The 22,906-nt window shown below is 35.9% G+C and overlaps 1 protein-coding gene across 1 annotated transcript in view; it reads left to right on the top strand.

Annotated features, from left to right (window-relative positions):
• LOC116722249 (contactin-associated protein-like 4) overlaps positions 1-22,906 on the top strand; it is a 104,652-nt gene that overhangs the window by 28,277 nt on the left and 53,469 nt on the right. Inside the window, exons 2-5 of the mRNA XM_032566456.1 lie at positions 8,253-8,363; positions 16,801-16,994; positions 19,551-19,698; positions 20,895-21,098. Of these exons, the coding sequence (XP_032422347.1) occupies positions 8,253-8,363; positions 16,801-16,994; positions 19,551-19,698; positions 20,895-21,098 (657 nt within the window). The remainder of the gene's footprint in view (positions 1-8,252; positions 8,364-16,800; positions 16,995-19,550; positions 19,699-20,894; positions 21,099-22,906) is intronic.

Raw genomic sequence — 22,906 nt, 5'->3', positions numbered from 1 at the left:
CCTTTTAGCCAGTTGTTTGCAGTTTAAACCCTCTAAGTACTTTCAAATGAGTTCACTCTCTTTATTAAAAGTAAAAGTTGTAGCTCACTGGAGTGCAAAAAAAGCTTTGTGTTAAAGTGAGAGCCTCTTGTGTCCAATTCAATTTAACATCTCTGTTTTTATATAAATGAATTTGTCTGAGAGCTCTGGATCATTTGAATATCTGTTCACTTTTTGCCAGACTTACTCAAGTTACGTTTTTTTTTTTTTTTTTTTGCATAAATATGTTGATGTCTTCAATTAAGAGATAAATATATTCAAATCATTAACTTACTGCTGCCGGCAGATTAGTCGTATTTTACTATGCACATCTCCTGCTGGAGCCATTAGTACAGAGGATGTTGCCAGCAGCGTTCCTTCAATATAAGCTTAACTCTGCCATTATGATTCACTGCCATGTTTTGGCTTTCAGCAGTGGTGTTTGAACTGAACCCTGTAAAAAAGTCATGTAGCTCAGCGGCTTCGTTCACAACTCCGTGGGCTTGTAAACAAGTTAGACCTGGCAGTTTGAAGATGAAGAAATTCAAAATGTTGCCTTGGTGCCGTTTTGATCATTTCTGTCTCCCACGCTGCCACCTACATGTCTTTTCGCTGTGACACCCTCAGACGGGACGAGGATTGGGTTCTGCTGTTAAAGCCAACAGTAGATTAGGGTAATATGAGCGATCGGTTTATGTGGGCATCTGTTTAATGTGATGCTGACAGATATTTTGAGATAAAGGGGAAAAAGCTATTATGGCACTTTGCCTTCTCTGGAGTACTTAGTCTCCAAAGAAAACTGTGCCGTTTTGTGATTCGACGTCTTATCAAAGACGTCAAATCTTGTGTGGCAGTAATTTTATGTTGGATCATTTTATTCATGCGTGAAAAGAATCATATCAACCAATGAACATATTTAATTCATTCATTCACAGACATGCAGGCTTGTCTGATTTACCGCACTAAAAATGTAACTATTCTTACTGCAGGAAATCGTGAAGAGAAACATTTTCTGAGAGCCAGAAGCTTGGAGACCAAAAAAAGACCATCGCCTTTCAATTAAAAGTTGTTTAATAGAGAAATTAAAAGTTCTCCATGGCAAATCAATCAATCAAGTTTGTTTGTAAAGAAGATTTAATCAACAAGGCAGTTCAAACTGCTTTACATCATAAAAATAAACACATCATATAGTCAACAGTTGTGAAAACCAGTAACAGACATAACATTTTGTAAAGTCAAATTGTTAAAACGTAAAATCAGTGTTCTATTGATTATGGTTAAGAGCAACTCTAAACAGGCTTGTTCCCATTAAGCAAATTTACTTTAGAAATGTCAAATCTCGCAATTAAATGGCTAATGGAAACACAGCTAATGTGTAATGGACCTTGAACAAATCCAGGTTTTTGGATTTATTTATTCAAGAGCTCCATTTCATTGTCATCCCTCCCTTTAAAATATTGAGCCTTCACCGGTCACTCTTTCCCAGATTTTTACTGGGATTACTACATTGCTGACAACATTTTACATTAGCAAATTGTCCAGTTGTTGATAAAACATAATAGCACAATCACCTGAAAGTCTCACTTTTCTGCACATCATCAGTCATGTTTTATTCATGACAGTTGTCTCTGTGTCAAAACAACTCCAAAGTAAGGTAAACATTTTTTATTCTCACAAAATGTTCACCATCTTCAGGTGGTATGTATTTATTATTGTCATCAAGCCTGTGGCTATTCCTCATTACTCTTAATTAATTAAACCAAATATCCATCCAGTTCTAAAATAGCTTCACCTTGAAGTTATAAAATGTGACAAAAAAAAAAATTAACAGTTCTTTGACTCTGGAACTATGACATATATTTTGTGTAACATGAATATATCCAGTAATGGTTGGTGTTGGCCTGTTACCCAAGATCACTCTGAAAAAAAATAAAGCTTATTAAAGCTGTTCTGCTCTTTTCTCACTTTTTAGGTTTGAATTAGTCAGTCAGAGTCGTCTGTACTGAGTAAACTAACTGAAATGAATCAGGTATTTGCAGCTTTAGTTATTCAGCGCAGTAGGTGGTGCAGTTGGTGCCATATGCTGGTCTGAAGTCTGATCATATTCTCTCATCTTGTACTATTAACTACATGTCAAAGCTATGCTAATTAAACTATGATAGGGGCGCTCCTGCCATGTCCTTACCTTCAGGGTATTAGTTAGCTCACTACACTCCTCTGAATTTCAATTAATCAATTAACAACTCGGGCCGCAGGCGGCTTGGAACAGACATTGACTCTTGTTGAATAATTCAGCAGTTTTAATCAGCTTTCTCTATCTATCAAGGCCAGAATATAAATCTAAAACTGTGTAACGCAAATTGAAAATTAAAGGTAGACTTTCACATCCCTTAAGCCAGCAAATCCAATAGTAGCGAAGTGTTGTATTTCATTTAGTTTGGGGGAACTTCATTGAAAGATATCAGTCTTTTTTTTTAAACTAAGCTTGAATTTACTGATTATTGAAGGTGCATTGAAAACAATTACTAAAATATACAATGAGGTCCGAGGCCCAAGTTGTTAATCTAAACTGAGACTCTAAAAAGCAGACCTCAAAATAAAAAGTGTAATAATACTATTTACAGTATTGCTGAGGTAAACTGACTGATAGTCACAGGTCGGCAGAGAATGCAAAAATTGTACTCAAGTAAGAGTACAAAGTATCCGTCCAAGAAATTACTCAAGAGTAGAAAAGTATTTGATAAAAAGTCTACTCAAGTACTGAGTAACTGATCAAATTATCAGTGATTTAATATCTAAAAATGATTTAATCAGATGGACCACAATATAAAGATAAGTGGATATTTTGTTACTTTAAGGACAAAAGTGATGATAATTCATCAAATTAACAAAAAACAAATCATCTCAAAGAAAATTTTTCCAAATCAGTTCCTTTCAATGAAAAAACTTAAGAAACTTTACAAAAACTGCAGATGTGCATCTGAGTCTGAATTTTTGATGAAAACCTTCCTGTTTTAATAAAAAATTAAGCCCTAAATAGAAGTAGCTTGAATATGTTCTGCTGTGGATAGAAAACTGATAAAATAAATAAAACAAGAAAATTATTCTGAAAGTTTAAGATTTACCCTCCACCCAATGTTTTCTGACTTCCCTCCTGTCTGCATAAACCCATGTTGTGATTTACCTACATTTTCACTTTGGCTTCACTCTGAACTTGAAAAAGTGCGCTGTTCGCCCAAAGGCTCAACCCCTTTGGGTGAAACTTTAGGTAGAGCTGTGCGCATTAGTAAAATGAACTTTGACGTTTTATGCTGGAGGATGATTGTTAGTTGTGAGCTGCAAAAACAAGCTCTGCTGGAGCCTCATTATCCTATTCTCTGTTCCATTCCCTGAATGGCTAAGTGAGCCGGCTCGTCTCGAACAGCGGACTGCTGAACTCTGGGCTTGTGGATGGATGGAGGGGGGCAGAGGGTTTGCATAGCTCAGAAGAGCAAAAACCTTCACTTCATTGCAGTTTCTGGGGTGATGGATGGAGCTCATTGGTATTCAGGGTCTCAGCCTCTGTCACGGACTCTGGCTAGTTTTTTTAATTCAGTGAAATAGCATAAAAGTGGAAAAGTGCACGTGAATGAGCGTATTTTCCTCCCTTTCTCCTCCGAAGTGGGTATTAGCGAGCCTGTCGTGTTAGAGGAGATGAATCAACCTTGACAGTGCCAAGGCTTCTGCTCCCCAGAGTTTTTTTAAACAAAAAAAAATCTTTTGCAAGTTTCTGTGCTGTCAGAATCACACTTTCTTTACTCTGACTAATCAAAGGGACAGTTTGGATGGGTTGATTTGTTTCAAGAAAGACCTCATTACCCCTAAATCCTCCTGTGACAGCAGATGTGTTCAAATATTCATGTGATGGGGTGGGGGGATACTTTATTATTTTTTTAGAGATAGCTCAATATGTCAAATATACCTGTTTTCGATAAAGAGTAAACTTTTGGAAAAAACAAGTTTTTCTCCTATAGCTTTGTATCAGAGAACAAATCAAAAATTTCACTATTGTGAAGTTCAAGTGGATTTCCTTTTTTTGTAAGGTCCCCCAGCTCTAAAGTGCCCTTATCTCAACTCATAACAGTGTTTTAGGTCTCTATTGTCATTCCCAGTCTGAGCTTTTATAACATTGCCTGCTTTTTTTCCTTTTTGGAAATAGGTTTATGTGGTTTTGTTATGTGCAGTGTGGATTTAAAGGCTTATTTGATCTTTTCTTGGTAGATTCTGTACATTTAACTGACAACAAAGTGTTTTAGCTTAACAACTAATGGTAGAGAGAAAATTATTTGTTTTGGAGCCCTGCCTGTTTGCCGTTCAATATTCCCGGATTCACTCATTCATGGAATCTGCTACAAATTATTCATGGAAAATTTGGCTTTTCTCTGACTTTTTTCTAATAAATTCAAAACAATTTGCAGCTTGGGAAGCTGAAATATCTATCTGCAATGCTACTCGACATGCTATTGATTAGCGTTTTTAAAGCAACCGATCCTTGATCACCATTTCTTTGGTGATGGACTGTAGATGTTAGCTTCAATTGTAGTGCTAAGACGGTTTCCAGTGTGTATTGATGCATATTAAAGTAGCTTTGTTTTTTTAACTTTTAAAAAAAGTGTTTCTAACACTAGGTCTTAAGTAATGGGGGATTTTAAATATTCGCCGGCGGCTGTGGTTCCAAGAGTCCATAAATACTCCACTGTACTGTGTAGCTGGCATAGCCAAATTTAACTTCATCTTATGAAAGAAAAATCACAATTTATTAGTCCTGAAACTGTTGGAAGAGCATTGCACTTTAGTTTTCTTTTCCTTTGTCAATTATTATGTTAAATAATGCCCTTCACTGTAGTCCGCTTCTTGCTTTTGGAGTGGTTTATGATCGGCTTGATTTTCAGATATGCATTCAAACCGGTCCAGGGTTCACTTCAACCAAAGCGAGAGCTAGTTTTTTAGGCAGATCAGAGTTTAAAATTTTTGGTCCGCATCAGAGTTTGCTTACACATTCACATCTCCCCAAGCGAACCAAACTTTCTAGACAAACAAACTGGAGATCCACACGGAGCTATATAATTTAGTTATTCATTTGTTTCTCAGAAAATGTGAAAATTGCGTGAATAAGAATAGAAACTGTTGGTTTGAGAGTTAAAAACCTCCACAAAGCTGGTGAGTCCTCTGAGCTGCCTGTTTTTTGCTCCACCGGTCACTCCATTTAAGAGCCAGACGTTGGCTCTTAAATGCCAACGCTCCGCTGAGGAAAGCCCACAGTGTGTTTTTAACTCCTCTGCCCTTCTCTTTGAACGCTACCTCAGCGAGGCTGTGCTCTCATCGCACATTATCTCCTCGGGGATTATAGCACTCCACCGTGGAGAGCCGTCCCTCTTATTTTACCTTTTCAGACGGCTGTAATTCACCTGCTTTTTACACTCTGTTCTCCCCACCACCCACTGTAACAAGTGAGTGTCAGGGCAAAGCCTGCAGGGATTAAAATCCCCCATCTATTCAGGGGAACCCGGTGGAATTAAATATGCATGAGAGTTCAAACTGTTCTAGTTTGTACATATAATAAAGTTCAAGAAAAAGTTTAATCTGACAGGATTAATGTTTAAATTTAAAGTTGGGAAACGATTAAAAGTCTGTAAATTTGAGAGAATTCATTCGAAAGAGAAAAAATAATTGTTAAATTTATTTGGAAGTTTTGGAAAGCTCTCTCCCCAAAATACATTTGTAAAAAGTAAGAACTATTATTTCTGATATTATTAGAAAACAATCCATTAGACTTTAGCATCTGAATACAGTTTTGACGTCAGTAATCTACAATCAGACAGATTAAGTACTGATGGTATTTATCAGAAATGACTGCAACAAAACAAACCATGGCCAAAAATTTTTTTCCTTATCATCTGCAAGATTATGACAGAACCTGTGCTGTGATACGTTAGTGCTCTGTATTCATTCATTTCTGTTTTCATTACTGCTAGAATGGTGTTGCCATACTAGCTAATTCCTTTGTGATTTGTTTCTCTGTTTATGATTTAGATATAAAATTAGTGTTTTGCTCTTTGCGCATTTGGATTTATTTCTCTTAGATCAGTTTTAGTATGTCCCCAGTTGTTTTGTGTTTACTATCCGTCTTCACTACCTGCGTTTCCATGTTAAATGTGCCAAAAACTTTGTCGATATTTGACGTAATGTTAAAAAAACCCACAATTTTACAATCGCAGTGTTTCCATTAAAAAAGAAACGTGATTAAAATCACACATGAATAAATTTGTTCACGCGATAAGTCGACATCCACTTCCTGTCGTCTTCTTTGTCTTTTCTGCCAATTCCACCCAGTTAAAATCCAACAACAATATTTGGGAACATTTCCTTCTTCCTCAGTTTGAGAAATGTATTAAAATTCCCTTAATATGTTCTGCAAGTGTCAAACTAAACAGGAAAAATGTTGTGTGTCTTTACTTAACAGCAAGCTGAACTATGCATTTTGACAATTATGTAGATTTTTATGCTGCTCTGGTTTTTAATGACTTCTGCTAAAAATTTGGCACTTCTGTTTTTTGGCAGCTGTGCTCGAGCTCTGTGGGATAACCCAAGCTGTGTGAGTCAAATTGGATAAAAATGGAGCAGTAATGAAAGATGTAAGAACTTTGTCTGATACAGTTTACTTTGCTTATCTCATCATTTGAGCTTCACAGTATTTTAAATCCCGTCATCTTCACAGTATCCGCAGCATCGCAATCACAAAGTACTGCTCGAATGAAATATTTTGTAGGCTGTATCATTTCAGGTGTCATGCATTAAAGTTTTTGAGGAAGCGAGTTTGGGACATTGTGATAGAAATAGAAAGAAAAATAAAATTATGATGTTAATATTAACGCCCTGTTCAGCGTCATAACCTTAAAGCTTATTAAACAGTTTTCTACTCACACAATCCCCTTATTCTTTACATAAAAGCAGTTCAGCATAAATTGTGAAAATTAAAATCCTTGATGTTTTATTTTAAGCTGCTTAGGACATTTTCAGAATATGTTGAAATGTATAGTTTTTATAATTAAGCAACTCAAATTTAAAAGTCAACATTCCTAAACTTATATCCTTTTTAAAACACTGATGGTTTGAACATATTGAAATTACAATGCCACTAGGCTCTGATTTATTCCTGAATGCAACATGAAGTGAAATTAAAAGGAATTAATCTACAGTATTTAACTTTTTAATCTTTTTGCTCTTTCAAAATAGATTTTATTAGCTTGCAGACAGGGTTTCTCCTTTAGTGTGTTATAATTTCATTTAAGAAAATTTGTGTCAGAACATAACAGAAAACAATACCAAACTAATAAACAAAAATCAAAAGAATGAACTAATATGATAACATCTTCCAGACAAAAATGAACACGGAGAGATGAACAGCATATGGCAAAACCCAATTGCTGTTACGACTGGAGCATTTCTTTCAAAACCAAAAATATACAATAAACCCAATTTTTGTGTTTCTGCGCAATTAAACTGATCAAGCATTTTCTGGTTATGAGGACTCAAATTAGAGACCTGTGCTGCTGGGATGACGAGATCGCTGAGGCTGACACAGAAATCGAAGCCAAAGCCTCGTTGTCAGAGTTGTAGGCCTGGATCTCTCTGCTGCATGAATCATAGTAATTGGCTCTTGTCTCAGTGGAGAAATACAAGATCTATTAGCTTGAAGGTGTTAGACGGAGGCATGTTTGGGTTTTGCTTAGACAACTGGATATAAATGCTGCTGAAAGTTTTCACTCTGTTTGAGATGAAAGTCTGGATCCAATCGCAGCGAACAGGAAACAAGAAGCAGGGTAAGTCAAGGACAAGCTGCCAGTCAACTTTAGGGAGATAAACTTTTCTCACATGGGTCCACACCTAAAGAGAGATTATCTCTGTGGCCATCTTTCAGAATCACAGTTTGAAGGGGGCTGGAGATTTTATTGGGTATTAAACACAACTGGAATGAATCCACATCCAGCATGATTAAGAAGAGAAAATCTGAATATTCATAATTTTTCTGGTCAAATTTTGTGTGTACTCTGGTAAATGACTTTGAAAGATCTGTCATAAGTGGATAAAAATAGAGCAGAAGCAACTTTTAGCTGTTTAACCACTGAAATTAAGACTTAGTCCATTTTAAACCATTAGTTTTAACCATGTGTTTTGTGTTTTTTGTTTTGTAGAAGAGTGTGACAGCCCTTTGGTGTCCAACCTGCTGCCTTCATCCTTTAGGAGCTCCTCCCAGCTGTCCAGCAGCCACGCACCGGGATTCGCTAAACTCAACCGGAGAGACGGTGAGGAAAAGCTCAGTCTGTGACCTAATCTGGTAATAAGTGATAATCATTCACTGATTGGCTTTAAATACTGTTCTGTCTTCAGGTGGAGATGAGTAATTCATAAAATTAGACAACACATGGCTAACTTGTGTTTCTTACATGTGAGAAATACTTTGCAGTTTTTCCGTATCATGTTTTTCCCACCATTTCCTAATGACAGGATTTATTTTTTTCATTGCTTTTTCTTCTCTTTGTATCAGTTTCTGATACAGAGCCAGTTGTATCTTAACTTTAGATCTTAACGTTACTTCATCACCATAATTGGATTGAAACTACAGAGTTTAGTTCTCAAAGTACAAACTCATTCTCTGCAAAACAGACAAAAACAAGAAAACTCTTTTAGAAGTAGATTGTCCTGTTCAACTATTTTATGGTCATTTGAAAGCTTTACTTTTAGCTTTCAGGCTGAAGGCAACATCGAAAATAAACTGCACAAACAAGATTTATTTAAAGTAAACACACTTAGGCACAAAATCCATCGCACAGTGGCTGAATAAGTCTTTAAACCCTTCAGCACAAAAGCCAAAACATCAAAATCTAAATCTGTTTTTATAACCTCTCAGATAAACATCACAGCAGCAGTGAGATGTTGAAATATATAGAGGATCAGAATGTATTTTGAGACAAGACAAAACAAGATTAAGCTTTCTTTGTCTTTATTCTCTGCCGTAGCTGATGTTTTGTTTTGGTTTTTTTTGCACCAGATGCATGTATCAGGAATGTGAATGGTGTTTGTTCCACCAGCTGGAAGTCTCGTGCAGAAATCTGATTTGAGGCTTTGACAAAAATTGAGATTTTGGGATCGCTGCTTTATCTCAACATCAAAGCCCAGAATCAGCCAGGAGTGCAAGGCGGGTTTAATCTGGTTCTGACTGATTCTCACCACCTGGGAAGGCAAAGGAAGCTGAGCATGAAGAAATTCAGCAGCAGCCCATCTGCTGCCTTTGTTTGTTCACATGTGAACAAGCAGGACTTGAAAAACTGTTCAAATAGTGAACATATTTGTAAAACACATTTGCTCGACACAAGTGGTTAAAATTTATATTTTTTTATATTGTCAGAAATTTAGCATATTGCATTTAAAAGCTAAATTGATACACGTGTAATTTAAAAACTGTGCTTTAATGTTGACAGATTGGAATCATGATTGCTGATTGGAAATGAACAAAACTTTCTCCATATTATCTGTTCTTTTACTGCTGCAGACATTTTAGTTTCTCATCTGCTTTGCAGTGATTCCTCTGACCTCAATTAGATCTACAGCTGGATTAATGCAAGAACTTTTTACAATAATTAATTTCCTATGTACCTTTTCAGAGGCTAAGCCGCTAAGAGTAAAGTAGAGTTGTATTTACAGTACAATCCCCATAAACATAATATAAATGGTTAATTATTTAGTTTCTCAAGAAAAAGTGATCAACTTAGGGCTTGTATAAGGTCAGTTTTCATTCATAAAACTGCTGCTGGCCACACTCCATTACTCAACGTTTAAACTTGCATGTGACAATGTCTTCAAATAGATGCACAATTATACAACTGTAAATCTTTGAAAAGCAGAAGTGGAGCCTCCTCCTCAATGCAGCAAGTGGTTTCTGGATGGTTAGTCATCAACAGAACACTTGTCTTTTACAGCAGCTATTGGACAGCACATACAGCTTGGGTTGCTAGGTAACGGGCTGAGCTCCACTGGGGTTGCTAAGTAACAGACTGGGTTTCGCTGGAGATTCTGATTTGTGACTTTACATTCGGAAGGTTTTTGAAATGGCTCATATTCCAGACACCAAAAAAAAAAAAGACATTAACTTGTTACCAAAAAACAATTGAGCGGATTTTTTAAGCGCTTGGTTTGTTTTTAGAAACAGTAGAGAATCAGTTGAAACTAGAAAAATGACAAAAATGGATGGCTAAGTTATTGGAAACTCAGTATTTTTGCCTAGAATTCCACACAATGAAACCTGGGTAATTTCTATACTAAATAAGTTTTTTTTTTTTTTTTTTAAATCTAGCTATAGTTGTGGTATTCTGACTAGCCAGCAATTACCAGCTAAGATGAAGTGATACATTTAGGTTTAAAAGGTAAATAATAATTGATTACTGCAAACCCATAGCAGACTCGTAAATTTAAATCTCGTAAATTGGGTGTCACTTCAGAACTTTATGTCTTGGCAGGTCAGAAGAGTGTCACTGTTTCTTCCCTCCTGACTTTCTGGTGCCATGTCCAAAAGATTCCATCTGTTTGCTGAGGAAATCAATGAATAAATGAAAGGCTCCGTCTCATTTCCCATTGCTGCTGCCACTGTTAATGCTGATAGTTACCCGAGGAGCAGCTTTGCTTTCAGTTCACTTATTTCCTCAATGAATGGAAATGATTCACTTCCCACAATAGCAACAACAAAACACATGCATTTGTATTTATACATGTGCATATGTTGTTTTTTCCCCCATAACTTTCTGTCTTTGTTGATGGTGGAACAGGATCAAGGTGGGAGAAGATGTGAAAATCTACTGACTGGAAAATAACTATATTACTAAACAGAGTCAATCGTTTTCTTTTGAAAACATTGAGCTGAGGCTGTCATACACAACAGGTCTCCACAATCTAAAATAGAAAACAATACAACTGAGATCAAAACTAATACTGAAGTATAACTTCACAAGTTGCTCAACATTTCTCATTTTACAGCAGTTGGATGACTGACTTTTTTTATTATGTTACAATATTACAGCATTTTACTTGTGATATTGTGACTTAATTATCATATTATTATGACTTTATTTTGGAATAATTTTAACATAACGTAAATGTGTTTTGTATTATTTTGACTTTAATATTATATTGACTTTGTAACATTATAACTTCTCATAATAGATAATAGATTTTTGTTTTCAAAATATTATGACTCATTATTATGACTATTTTTTGCATAACTTTTACTTTATTTTTTAAATATTATGGCTTCATTCTCATAATACTGACTTTATTTTCATATTATTTTGTCTTCTCATAATTTTATTCATTTAGTTTTATTATACTCAGGCTTAATCCTTTTGACATTTTGATTGCTATTTTGATAAACTGGTGTCATTTACTTAATAAGTAAGTAAATGATGGGTAATGTTCTTACCCATCAAACATTTCTCTTTTTGTTGTAACTTTGATAAATATATGAAGAAGATTTTTATTAATGACCACATAACTTTAAAATTGATTTGTAATTTGTGTTATTTTTAATCAAAATATCCTGACTTTGGACTTTTAGGGTAGAAACAGAAATGCTTACTTTAAATGCTTACTTTATATATTCAGTGTTGTTACGTTTTGTTGGTTCCAGGTGGTCAAATCTGTTCATAACTTTATTTTTATTTGGCTCAAATTAAGCAGTTTCATCCCTTTGTGAGCACTAAGTTATCATCTTCTATTTCTCTTTCCAGAGGATAATTCAACATTTCACAAGTTTAAACAAGTTTACCGTTCTCCTACGGCCTCTACAGTCTCCAGAACTCAAATCAGTAGAGAACATTCTGGATGTGATGAACTGGAAGAGTTGCATCATGCATTTTCAGCCCAGAAATATGCAGCATTTGCAGACTGGCGTTTTGATTTAACACTTTATTTCTAGTGAATATTAAACTGGTTTGCAGAATTCCCATGTCTTTTTTTTTTCTTTTACTTTCATCCATGGCTTAAGAGCTTAGCCAATCAGCCCTCAAGATTATTTTAATATTCAGCAGCTGCAGCATGAATCACTTTAGGCTTCATGTCTATCTGGTGAGATTTTGATTTCCAGTTCTCAATGCTTTTGTTTAATTTCTTCCCAATCCATTCTTTATCTTGTTACTAAAATGTTCCATCTCCAGTCTCTGTTCCATAGATTATCTTTTTAATTTTCTCCTTTCTGTGCAATCATTTTCACATTTTAATCATTAGCTTTCGCTCCATCTATCAGTGAAAATGAATAGAGTGAACTTGCCAAAAGCTCATCGTGTTCTCTGTGTTCAAATATTTTCTTTCTTTTATTCTGTTTGGTGGGGAGGTTATCAGCAATTCTAGTTCAACTATTCTGGAACAGCCTTTTAAAAAAAAAATACCGTGTTGCTTTTAATCAATTTCCAAATTAATTTGATATAAAATGGAGGCTGTACCTTAAATTGGAACATGTTTGGTGTGTGAGGATGGCCAACTAATTAGGTGCTTATTCACATCACTGTGTGTGTTGAGTGTTCAAAGTTCCAATGCTGCACTTGAAGCTTGAATGGAAATGTCATGTCTGCAGGAAACAGTCCGTGTTGGCCAGTATCGAGCCTATTAGTCTCTCCGTCCGGATGACATGTTATCAGGCTGCTGAAATTACCATCCAGTCCTGCTATTCTAATGCAAATGATGAGCTCTCACTCCAGCGCTCTTTCCTTTTCGGCTGCTTGGCTGTCTGCAGCGCCACCGGTCTCCTCTCACCTGTCTCACACTGAAACTAGCTCTTCATTTAACTCATGTCTCTTTGAATTTTATAGCCTCTCATATTTTCTTGTCAGGTGGAATATCATGGCGGTATTAATGATTCAGCAGTCTTTTGTTTGTCTGCCTGCTTAGTACAGTGATGCATGTGACCACAGCAACTTTGTCAGGCTTGATCTCTTCTCAAAAGGTGGAGCAGAAAATTCCCACTGCACCTTGACTGGCTTTCTTCCTTATCTGCTACATGCACAGCCTGCACTGCTCAAATGGCAAAAGTCCACTTGGTTTCAGGTTTAAGTAGTACAATGTGTTTTCAAGGTCATTTTATAGCACAATTAAATAAATACGTGAACTTAAGTTGTTTTAAAAATTCTGTATATATCAAGTGTGACTTAAAATAAATTTTCTTTGCTAATTTAAGACCCTGAAATTGGGCCTCTGTCTCTTTAAAATCTTCTGCTCTTTTTGAAACTCTGCTCCTACAATGAGCTCAGCAAATGTGCAGTTCTACCAGCTGTTTGCTAATTGCTGCTGACTAGTCTGAAGGAGCTGAGTGGGGAGTTGCTTGGAAACTGCAGCTCCAAGGGGAAGCTGTGTCTCTAACTCGGATCTAGGTCCACCCAGTCATTTTACACAGCTAAATAGTTGCCATAGAGATTTACGTTTTTCACAAACATGCATGAAAGAATCAAAGCAACACTTTGGGCTTGTTTTTGATGAGAGAAAAACATTATAATAGGATGTAAAGCTAATTTACAAAGTTTTATTGTTGGCTCAAATCTCCCTTAAATCCTGCAACATGTTTTAACACCAGTGTTCATTAAATGTCATCAGGCATCGGAGGATAAAATAAGGTTAAATTAACTGCATTTTACAAATCCAAAGGGAAGTTTTCAGGAAACCAATTTTCCTTGTAAATGGGTCCCAACTGGAGAAAATAGCACAGTGGTCAATTAGAATAATTCCAGCTAATCAAATCCAATTATTGCAAGCAGAACCTCAGGGGTCTTTTTTATTTTTATTTGGAAACATTACATTAGTAAAACAAAGAAAATAGTTAGGTTTTTAAAATTGCTTTGTACTTAGAATTGGGTTGCATGAGGTTGCCTTGTGCCACTTCATCCACATAAATCTCCTGTGGAAGCTAATGGTGCATCGGATAGCAAAATGTATCCCAAGGTATTAAAATTACTTGACAGAACAAATCAAAAATGTACAAAACACTTTAATCGATGTAGTTTTGAACCCGATTTTGCTTTGTAAGTGTAACTAGTGTAAGTCAAAAGTTCACTTCTAAATCCAATCATGTGAAATATATTCTTTTATTATAACTGGTTTCTGTCACTGAGCAGCAGAATCCATGGCGTTGTGTTTGATATGAAGGAGCCACCATGACAGAAAATATTCAGCCATCATTTTGTCTCTGTTTCAATTACATCTGACAGGGAGGACCCAGTAAATCTTTGTAACGCCTCTTAGTCACCGACACATTTGTCTCAGATCCCGCTCTCTTTCTCTGCCGTCTAATTGTCACAAGTAAAGGTCAGGATGTCTGCGCTTTTCTGTTCTGCTGTCGTTGGACACCTCTGGTAGTGAAGCGCTTATTAGCTCTGGCCTTTAGCTCTGAAAAGATCAGCCTGAACCACCACCCGACCGACACTGATTCATTTTTACACAGTGTTTTTATGTTCAGATGTTCAACATGATTCTGAACCCCTAAAACAAAAAGAAAATACAGAAACTTTAAATGATTTTGCACTGCATACATGTAATATAATATTGAAGAAAATGCAGCCAGTAAAGTGGAACAAGTATTTGGATTAAAAATTTAAATGTGTGGCCATGTAGGTGCTGTTAGTAAGGTAAGTCTTGTTTTTTTTTCCCTCAAAATTCTGACAATCTCAGAATTCAGATTTGTTTTTTTTTGTTTTTTTTTTTTACAAAGTTCAGATTATTTTAAAATCAGGATTCTGTCTTTTTTCAAAATTCTTGACTTTTTCAGAATTCTGGCTTTTTTCTCCGAATTCTGATATTTTTCATGAAATTTGCACTTTTTTTCCCCCCTCAGAATTCGGACATTTTTCACGACTATCATCTTCCGAGATCAAAATTAAGATTTTTGAGATTAAAGTCAGTTTTTTTTCAGTGGCCCTAATCCTCTTCTGTACTAAATAAATTTGTTTCATGTAACTATTTTTTTTACAAATTGGGGAAGTATATCCATTCAAATCAAACAGTAATTGCTTTCTCTTGGTTAGCTTGTTTTATTTCTCCACTAATGTCACATGTGAAATGGTAAAATCTTTTGCCAGAAACGGGTAAAATAAAGCAAGCAAATGAGAAACTAAATGAATGATTTAGCTGACAACCCTTACCAAAGAACAAGCCAAAACATTAACATCTCGATGCAGAAAATAAAGCTTTTCTTATTAGTAGTGATGTTCAGTTGAAGAAACAAACCTTTATGTTGGTTGTGAAACTACTCAAAGCTTGACATTATAACCCTTTATTGATGACATTTTAAATGGATAAGGAACCAATCTCACAGAGAAGTAGCAGCACTAATCAATGTACCGCTGTGCAGCTTTTCAGCACAGCCATATCAGGGAAGGCATGCAGACAGTTTGACATTCATTACAACTGTTCAATATTTAAACTTTTATAGGTAATGCTTTGTTTGGGGAATTCCTCTTAATCTTCAGAAAGGTGCAAATTCAGCATTAAATGACAACAAATTTTACAGGTGAAAGTAAAAAATTGAGTTTTGAAACTTTGGTGTTATTTTTTAAATCTATTTCTAGTTTTTAATATCAATTTTTTTATAAGTTTTATATTTTAATTTTCTTTAAATTAACTTGTTTGAATTTTACATTGCAAATAAGCTTGCCTTATTGTAAGTATATATTTTGAAAATGTAGATCTGAACAGGGAGTATTAAGCAAAATCGATTTTTTTGAGCTGTATATCAATAACTTGAAGAAATGTTTAAAGAAGACAGGATCGAAGGTCCTCCACAACAATATGAATGATTGAATTATACAGAAACCAAATATTGAGTCAATGCTGCTAAATGTGGTCTTAAAATCTTCTGAATCATGGAGTGTAAATTGTTTGTCACATGACTGTACGATATTTGAAGTAAATCTAAAAAAAACTTTCACAATAGCTGCAAAATGTTTAAAATTCAGTATAATCGACAGTTTTACAGGTATTTTCATGACCAATAAACACAAAGTAGACTTTCAATATGGTAGAAATTGATGCCTTTACCACAGTAGAAGTCTGCATAGGTGCTAAATGAACTAAGTGAAATATGCAATAAGTAATAAATATACTGTAAAGCTTTGAGTTTTGGAGTCTTAAAGCTGCAGTATGTAACTTTTATAAGAAATATTTTTTTTATATTTGTTGAAATTATCATTATGTTGTGACAATACAATATAAGATAAATGATGTGTGAAAAAAATCAAGTTCCTCTGCCTTCTCACAGTGCTAACTAGAAACAACCAATCAGAGCCAGGAGGTGGGTCTCTGCGCTGTCAATCATTCCTGTGTGTGTGCACCGCTCTGATTGGTTGTTTTTGCAGGGAGTGGTTCATTTCTTCAGATGAAAATAGCAGCACAGGGAGGAGGAGATTTCACAAATTATCATGACATGATGATCGTTTTAACAAATATCTAAAAAACATGTATTTTTAAATAAAAGTTACATACTTCAGCTGTAAAGTACTGTTTACTTTTGTCTGAAATTACCGTAATCAGTTTTATCAACAAGTCAATAAGCAAAATAAACTACAGAAGTCCAGGTTCTAAAAACAATGAGGATAGACTTTTAATATAGACTATACAAAGTGATTTATTCCCCTCATCTACATAATTTACTTTAAGTATTTCAGTTATTCCTTAAAGTCTGACATCTATAAAACACTTTTTCTTCTGCAGGAGCTGGAGGCTGGTCCCCCCTCACCTCAGACCGGCATCAGTGGCTGGAGGTGAACCTGGGCGAGCGGACCAAGATTACAGCTGTCGCCACACAGGGCCGCTACGGCAGCTCTGATTGGCTGACGTCTTACCAGCTGATGTTCAGCGACACGGGACACAACTGGAAGCAGTACAGACAGGAGGACAGCATAGGGGTGAGTCCATAAAGTAATAAAAGAATAAAAAATGTCAGTTCAATTTAACTCTCCTAGTATTTATGTAGTACTTAGTGTTTAACAATGCTAGTCTGCAGGGATCAGCCCTTCCTGAGTAAATTATCACAGTCATCAGGACTCTTTGACTCTTCATTAATAATGGATGAACCAATGAAAGAGCTCTGCTGACGGTCCTGACCTGCTGCCAAAACACTTGAAGCTCCTGTTGACGTTTGCAGAGAGAGCTGAAACCAGCCTGAAGCGTTGGCTCGCTCACTCTGTGTGTTTTGTTGTGAATTTGGAAGAAACTCCATAGCTGAACTTCCTGATGTTCAGTCTGCCAAAAGTACAAATGAAGTCAGTTATTTGTACTGACTTCAGTACAAATACTGAAGTCAGTACTTGTACTGACTTCAGTACAAGTACTGACTTGTACTGAAGTCAGTTTTTGCAGGGAGTGGTTCATTTCTTCAGATGAAAATAGCAGCACAGGGAGGAGGAGATTTCACAAATTATCATGACATGATGATCGTTTTAACAAATATCTAAAAAACATGTATTTTTAAATAAAAGTTACATACTTCAGCTGTAAAGTACTGTTTACTTTTGTAAACGTCACCTAGCAACCCAAGCACTGCTTGGGTTGCTAGGTGACGGACTGGACATGGCTGGGGTTGCTAGGTAACGGCACAGTTTGTGACTCGACAGTTTGGAGGTTTTTTGAAATGGCTGGTTTTCAAGTCATTTTGGAAATAAGTTAATAGTTTTAACTTATAACAGAGGTGAGAAGAGGGAAGACAAACAATACCTCTATGTGGCTGAGCATTTATGCTGTCATGTTGTGTTTGTTGTACAAAATCTGCATCAAATTTGTGTTTAATACAAAACATTTCTATATGGAAGAGGATTAGGGAAGAGGGTTAAGAAATTAAGTAAAATTCTGACTTGGCACACAAAATTTTGACTTTTTTTTCCTCAGAATCATTTAAAAAAGCTAGAATTATTGACAATGAGCAGTTTTAGGGCCTCTTGTCACTTTAAATCCATATAAGTTGCTGCTGGCGGCGCCCCCCTAACTCAACATTTACACTCGCACATGTAAATGGCTGCAAACAGATGCACAACTCTACAATTGTACATCTTTGAAAAGCAGAAGTAGCGCCTTCTGCACAACCAACAAGAATGCTGCACGTGGCTTCCGTTTGGTAAGTGAACAAAAACACTTGTCTTTTCCAGCAGCCATTGTACAGTGGTAAAACCAACTGACCAAACGTGCTGGAGCACTGCTTGGGTTGCTAGGTGACGGACTGGACATGGCTGGGGTTGCTAGGTAACGGCACAGTTTGTGACTCGACAGTTTGGAGGTTTTTTGAAATGGCTGGTTTTCAAGTCATTTTGGAAATAAGTTAATAGTTTTAACTTATTTAATTAAGTTAAATAAGTTAATGCTATTAATTTATAATGGTAATTATTATAAGTTATCTATAATAATCTATGTTTTAAGCATTTGGGCTGTTTATGACCTGTTATGCAAAATGTGAATTTTTCGTAATAGGTCCCTTTAACATGCCCGATCAGTCTAACTGGGACAGTATCTTCTGTTTAAAATATATTTCCAGTACATCAACAGCTAGCAGGTAGGTAACATGCTGTATTTTACATTTAGGTGAAGGAGGACATTTATCCGGAGTCAAAACGCTGCAGGCTACAGGGCTAAGGAGAGGGGATTTTGACTAGAGTTTGAGTCGAGGAACTTCGCTCATGCGGAGAGAATCCAGCTAAGCTAAGTACTAAGGATCTTCTCAGGCGGACCAGGGAAGTGCTTCTTACGGATTAAAAGCATTTTGACCTGACACTCTGCATAAACTCTCACAATCTCTCTGACATTTCAGAGTGTTTAGGAACTCCTGTGAACTCAGAGCTTAGAGAGAGTAAAAATGGGACGTACTGGAACGCATTTTTCTGTAACGTTGATTGCTTCATTTTTCTTAACTGTACAACTGGAGTGCCTTCAGTTACTACCGTTTTGTCTGAATTTTAATAATTTTTATATTTAGTGTAAAGAAAACACTCATGAGTGGTAGATAATATAGACATCACTTATGTTGTACAGATAAAATATGTAGAACTATGTGACTTTGCATGACTGAGTCAGCATAATTTTGAAAAATCCATTAAAAACCATTTACGAATAAACTTTACAAAACATTTGAAAATATTAAAATTGGTTGATTTAGGCTTACAGAAGCACAAAACAGATAGAAATCAGCAAATTGCTACAGCTAATTATTCAAAATACTTCTGCAGGACAAGTTTTCTTCAGAAAACCTTTATGTTTTCATTTGTTCTGATGGTTTGAATATCGTGAAATATATGCAGATATTTAAGTTGGTGACCAAACTAAAGTTGCCTTCATGTATTGATCCTAAATATGAAAAATTTTTCAGATTACCCAAGGCTTGTGATTGCTGAGATATGTACTAGTGGGTAAGGGGGCAAGAAGACATTTCTGAGTAACTGTAGTTTGTTTATCATGTCCCTGTTGTGTGTTTTCAGTCTTTTCCAGGTAACTCTAATGCAGACAGCGTGGTTCAGTACAAACTGCAGCAGCCGGTCGTGGCCCGCTTCCTGCGCCTCATTCCTCTGGACTGGAATCCCAACGGGCGGATCGGACTGCGCCTGGAGACCTACGGATGTCCGTACAGTGAGTGCTGCATCCTTCACTGCTCTCATTAGAGCCTCTGGGGTTTAACAAAGAAAAAAATCACACAGTATCTCACACTTGTAGAATTACTCGTTAGTCTAACATATAGCAGATCCTAATGAGCGTTATAAGTGGTTTTAATTGATTTAATGGTCAGAGCTGCAGGTGATAATAAACAATTAAGGGATCTTTAAATGCATTGCTTTTGAGTGATTGTAAATTTTATGGTGAAACAAATAATGGCTGAACTAATGAACTTGTTGATTATTGTTTGTGTGTTTATATTTCAGGTGCTTCAAACCTCCAAACAACCAAACAAAAGTTTATTTAACATCTTAATCTATACCATAAGAGGAAATTTTATGGCAGAGGAAAACAACAGCAAAAACAAAAACAAATACAAATGTGATGCACCACGGCAAATGTATGAACAAATCGGTAGAGCAGAAACGGAGAAAATATTTTCTGAGTAAAAAGTGACTTTTGTTTTTTGGGGGGAATTTGTAAAATGTACTTGTTCAAGTCATAAAGAAACCACTCCACACTTTAAATAGAAGTTTTGGAGGGTTTTAAAATGGTACACTGCAAAAACATAAAATATTACCAAGTATTTTTGTTCTAGTTTCTAGTGCAAATGTCTTAGTACACCTGAAATAAGACAAAAATGACTTACAAGTAACTATTCAGCAAAAAATAGGAGCTTGTTTTAGTATATTACATTATTTAATATACATGGTAAGATTTGGTTTTGCAGTGTGAATTTTGTGTTTGAATTCAGCTTGTTTACAAGTTTGAACACATTTTACTTAATAAAGATGAGTTTACTTTTATTTTGAATATGAAAAACTTCCTTAGGGATAAAAATTTTTCTTTTTAGCAGCTTTTTAAGGTGAAATGATCCTGAAGGTTTTTTCGCATCAAAAACTTTGAGAGAAACTATCAGAGCTGATTTCTCTGAAATCTTGTTTTCTGAGTGCCAACATTCAAATGGCCATATCTTCTAAATTACTTTTTTTAACATCATTGGAATGCTTTGAACCCACGCTTTTAGAAACTGTAAATAACCCAAAACACCCCAAAATGGACTTGTTCATTCTTTTGCCAGGACCAGTCAGAAATTGTCCTCAAACTTTGGATACACGGCTCACTTCTACACACACGAACATGCTCATATCTCTCTTTGTTTTATTTTTCAGCCTTTGATGTGGTGACTTTGGATGGCAGCAGCAGTTTGGTGTACAGACTAAATCCTGGGTCAACGCGGGCTCAGAGAGATGTCATCACATTGAAGCTCAAAACCTTGAGAAACTCCGGGACGCTGCTGCAGGCGGAGGGAAGGGAAGGACTCGGCCTCCGTCTGGAGTTAGACAGAGGAAAGCTGCTGCTGCTGTTCAGACGAGGTGCTAATGTCTATTGACAGACGCAGAGAGATCATGACATATTTACATTGATTCCAATATAGCGGAGAATTTAATCTGCAGAGTTGGTGTAATCTATCCATGATGGCATTTCTTCTGATGAGGAGCATTTCCATTTCAGTCATTTGGCACATCTTTCAGACCTTTGATTACCTTTTAAATGGATGATGAGGAAAACACACACCTTACTCCTGATTAAATCAGGAAGTAAGGTGCTGCTGGGATGCAGCACTTTTTCTGGTTAAAGCCTTGATTGATGGCGCCCATTTGCTGCAGCATGTGTTAGGGCTGGACTCTTCTGGTCTCGATGCATGCCTGGTGTGTCTCTGTGTGTGTGTGTGTTTGAATAGGATTACACCAGCAGTTGTCATGTTGCCCATGCTGAATCATCACCATCTGGCACCTCTCTCACCAGAAACCCTTGCTGACCACAGAAATACTTCATCCTCACATCCAGCTTCTCCTCCTGCCTTTTTCTTTTTGAACCCTTTTTCTTTTTTTCAGATCTTTTCCTGGATTTTCTCCTGATTTCAACAAACTCCAGAATTAGCAATAAAGATTGCATGAAAGTTTCAGATCTCTTTATTTTGCCAACTTTAATTTCAACCCGTTTTTTGTAAACCCTGCAATTATAATCAAACTAAATATTTTTCTACAATCAAGAATTTTAACTGTTTTCACAACAAAATGTGAAATGAAACAATGCTGTCTCACAAACAGCAACCAGATACAGAGCTGTTTCTTTCACCACCAGCTGTGTTTCCATTTGCCTTAAAATTTCACAAATTTGAATTATGCAAAAAAAAATTTTTAATGGAAACATGCCAATTTTGACAAAACTCATGTTTTTTGCTAAAAAAGTTTTTTGTGGTAGGATGAGGTTTGGGTTTTTTTTGGGGGGGGGGGGGGCGGTGGGAGGCAGAACTACAACATAAACTTTTTATTTCCATCACACAAGTCATGGGATCAACCACAGGATGTTGCAGATAAAGTATTATGTTGGTACATAGCAAAAACAGAAAATCTTACCAAGTGTTTGTCTAGTTTCTAGTGCAAATATCTCTGCACACTTGAAAGAGGACACAACAAACTTATAAGTAACTTTTAAGCAAGATGTAGGCGCTTGTCTTAAGTAAATATTTACTTAAGATTGATGATAAAGTAATTGTTTCATTGTTTCATTTGCAGATTATTTCACTTATAACATTGGAAAAATGTGTTATTATAACTGAAATTATCTGCCAAAGGAACTAATACTTTTTCATTAATTTTATGAAATTCTTGACTTAAACAAGCTGACATATCTTGCTGACAAGATACTTGTAAGTTAGTTTTACCTTATTTCAAGTGTATTAAAATATTTGCATTAGAAACTAGACAAAAAACACTATAAGATTTTCTGTTTTTGCAGTGCACAACTCTACTTTGTGTTTATTTTTGTTTAGGAATTTTCAGGCAAAAGAATCCTCTTTAAAGTCCACATTATTAAAGAGACACTATGGCTGAGTGAGTGAGAATTAAACCCATCCATTAAAATCACAGTACAAAGGCAGAAGACGGTTCTGAAGATACTTTCTTCTAACTACTTCCTCTCTGCCTTCACGTTTCTCTTTTAGTTTCCTGTTTTCTTTGATTATTATTAGTCTTTGTTGTCTCCTTGATAACAAGCGGTAATTTGTCTTCTTAATCTCCAGATATACCATCTTCCGATCTGCTTTTTATCTATTATCCTGTCTCCCTCTTACATTACTTTGTATTTGGGTCTCTTGGTTGAATGATTTTTATATTTC

The sequence above is a fragment of the Xiphophorus hellerii genome, chromosome 6, assembly GCF_003331165.1.
Source record: "Xiphophorus hellerii strain 12219 chromosome 6, Xiphophorus_hellerii-4.1, whole genome shotgun sequence".
Taxonomy (NCBI): Eukaryota; Metazoa; Chordata; class Actinopteri; order Cyprinodontiformes; family Poeciliidae; genus Xiphophorus; species Xiphophorus hellerii.
The sequence above is the reverse complement of the archived record's forward strand: the minus strand, read 5'-3'. Positions and strand labels throughout refer to the sequence as shown.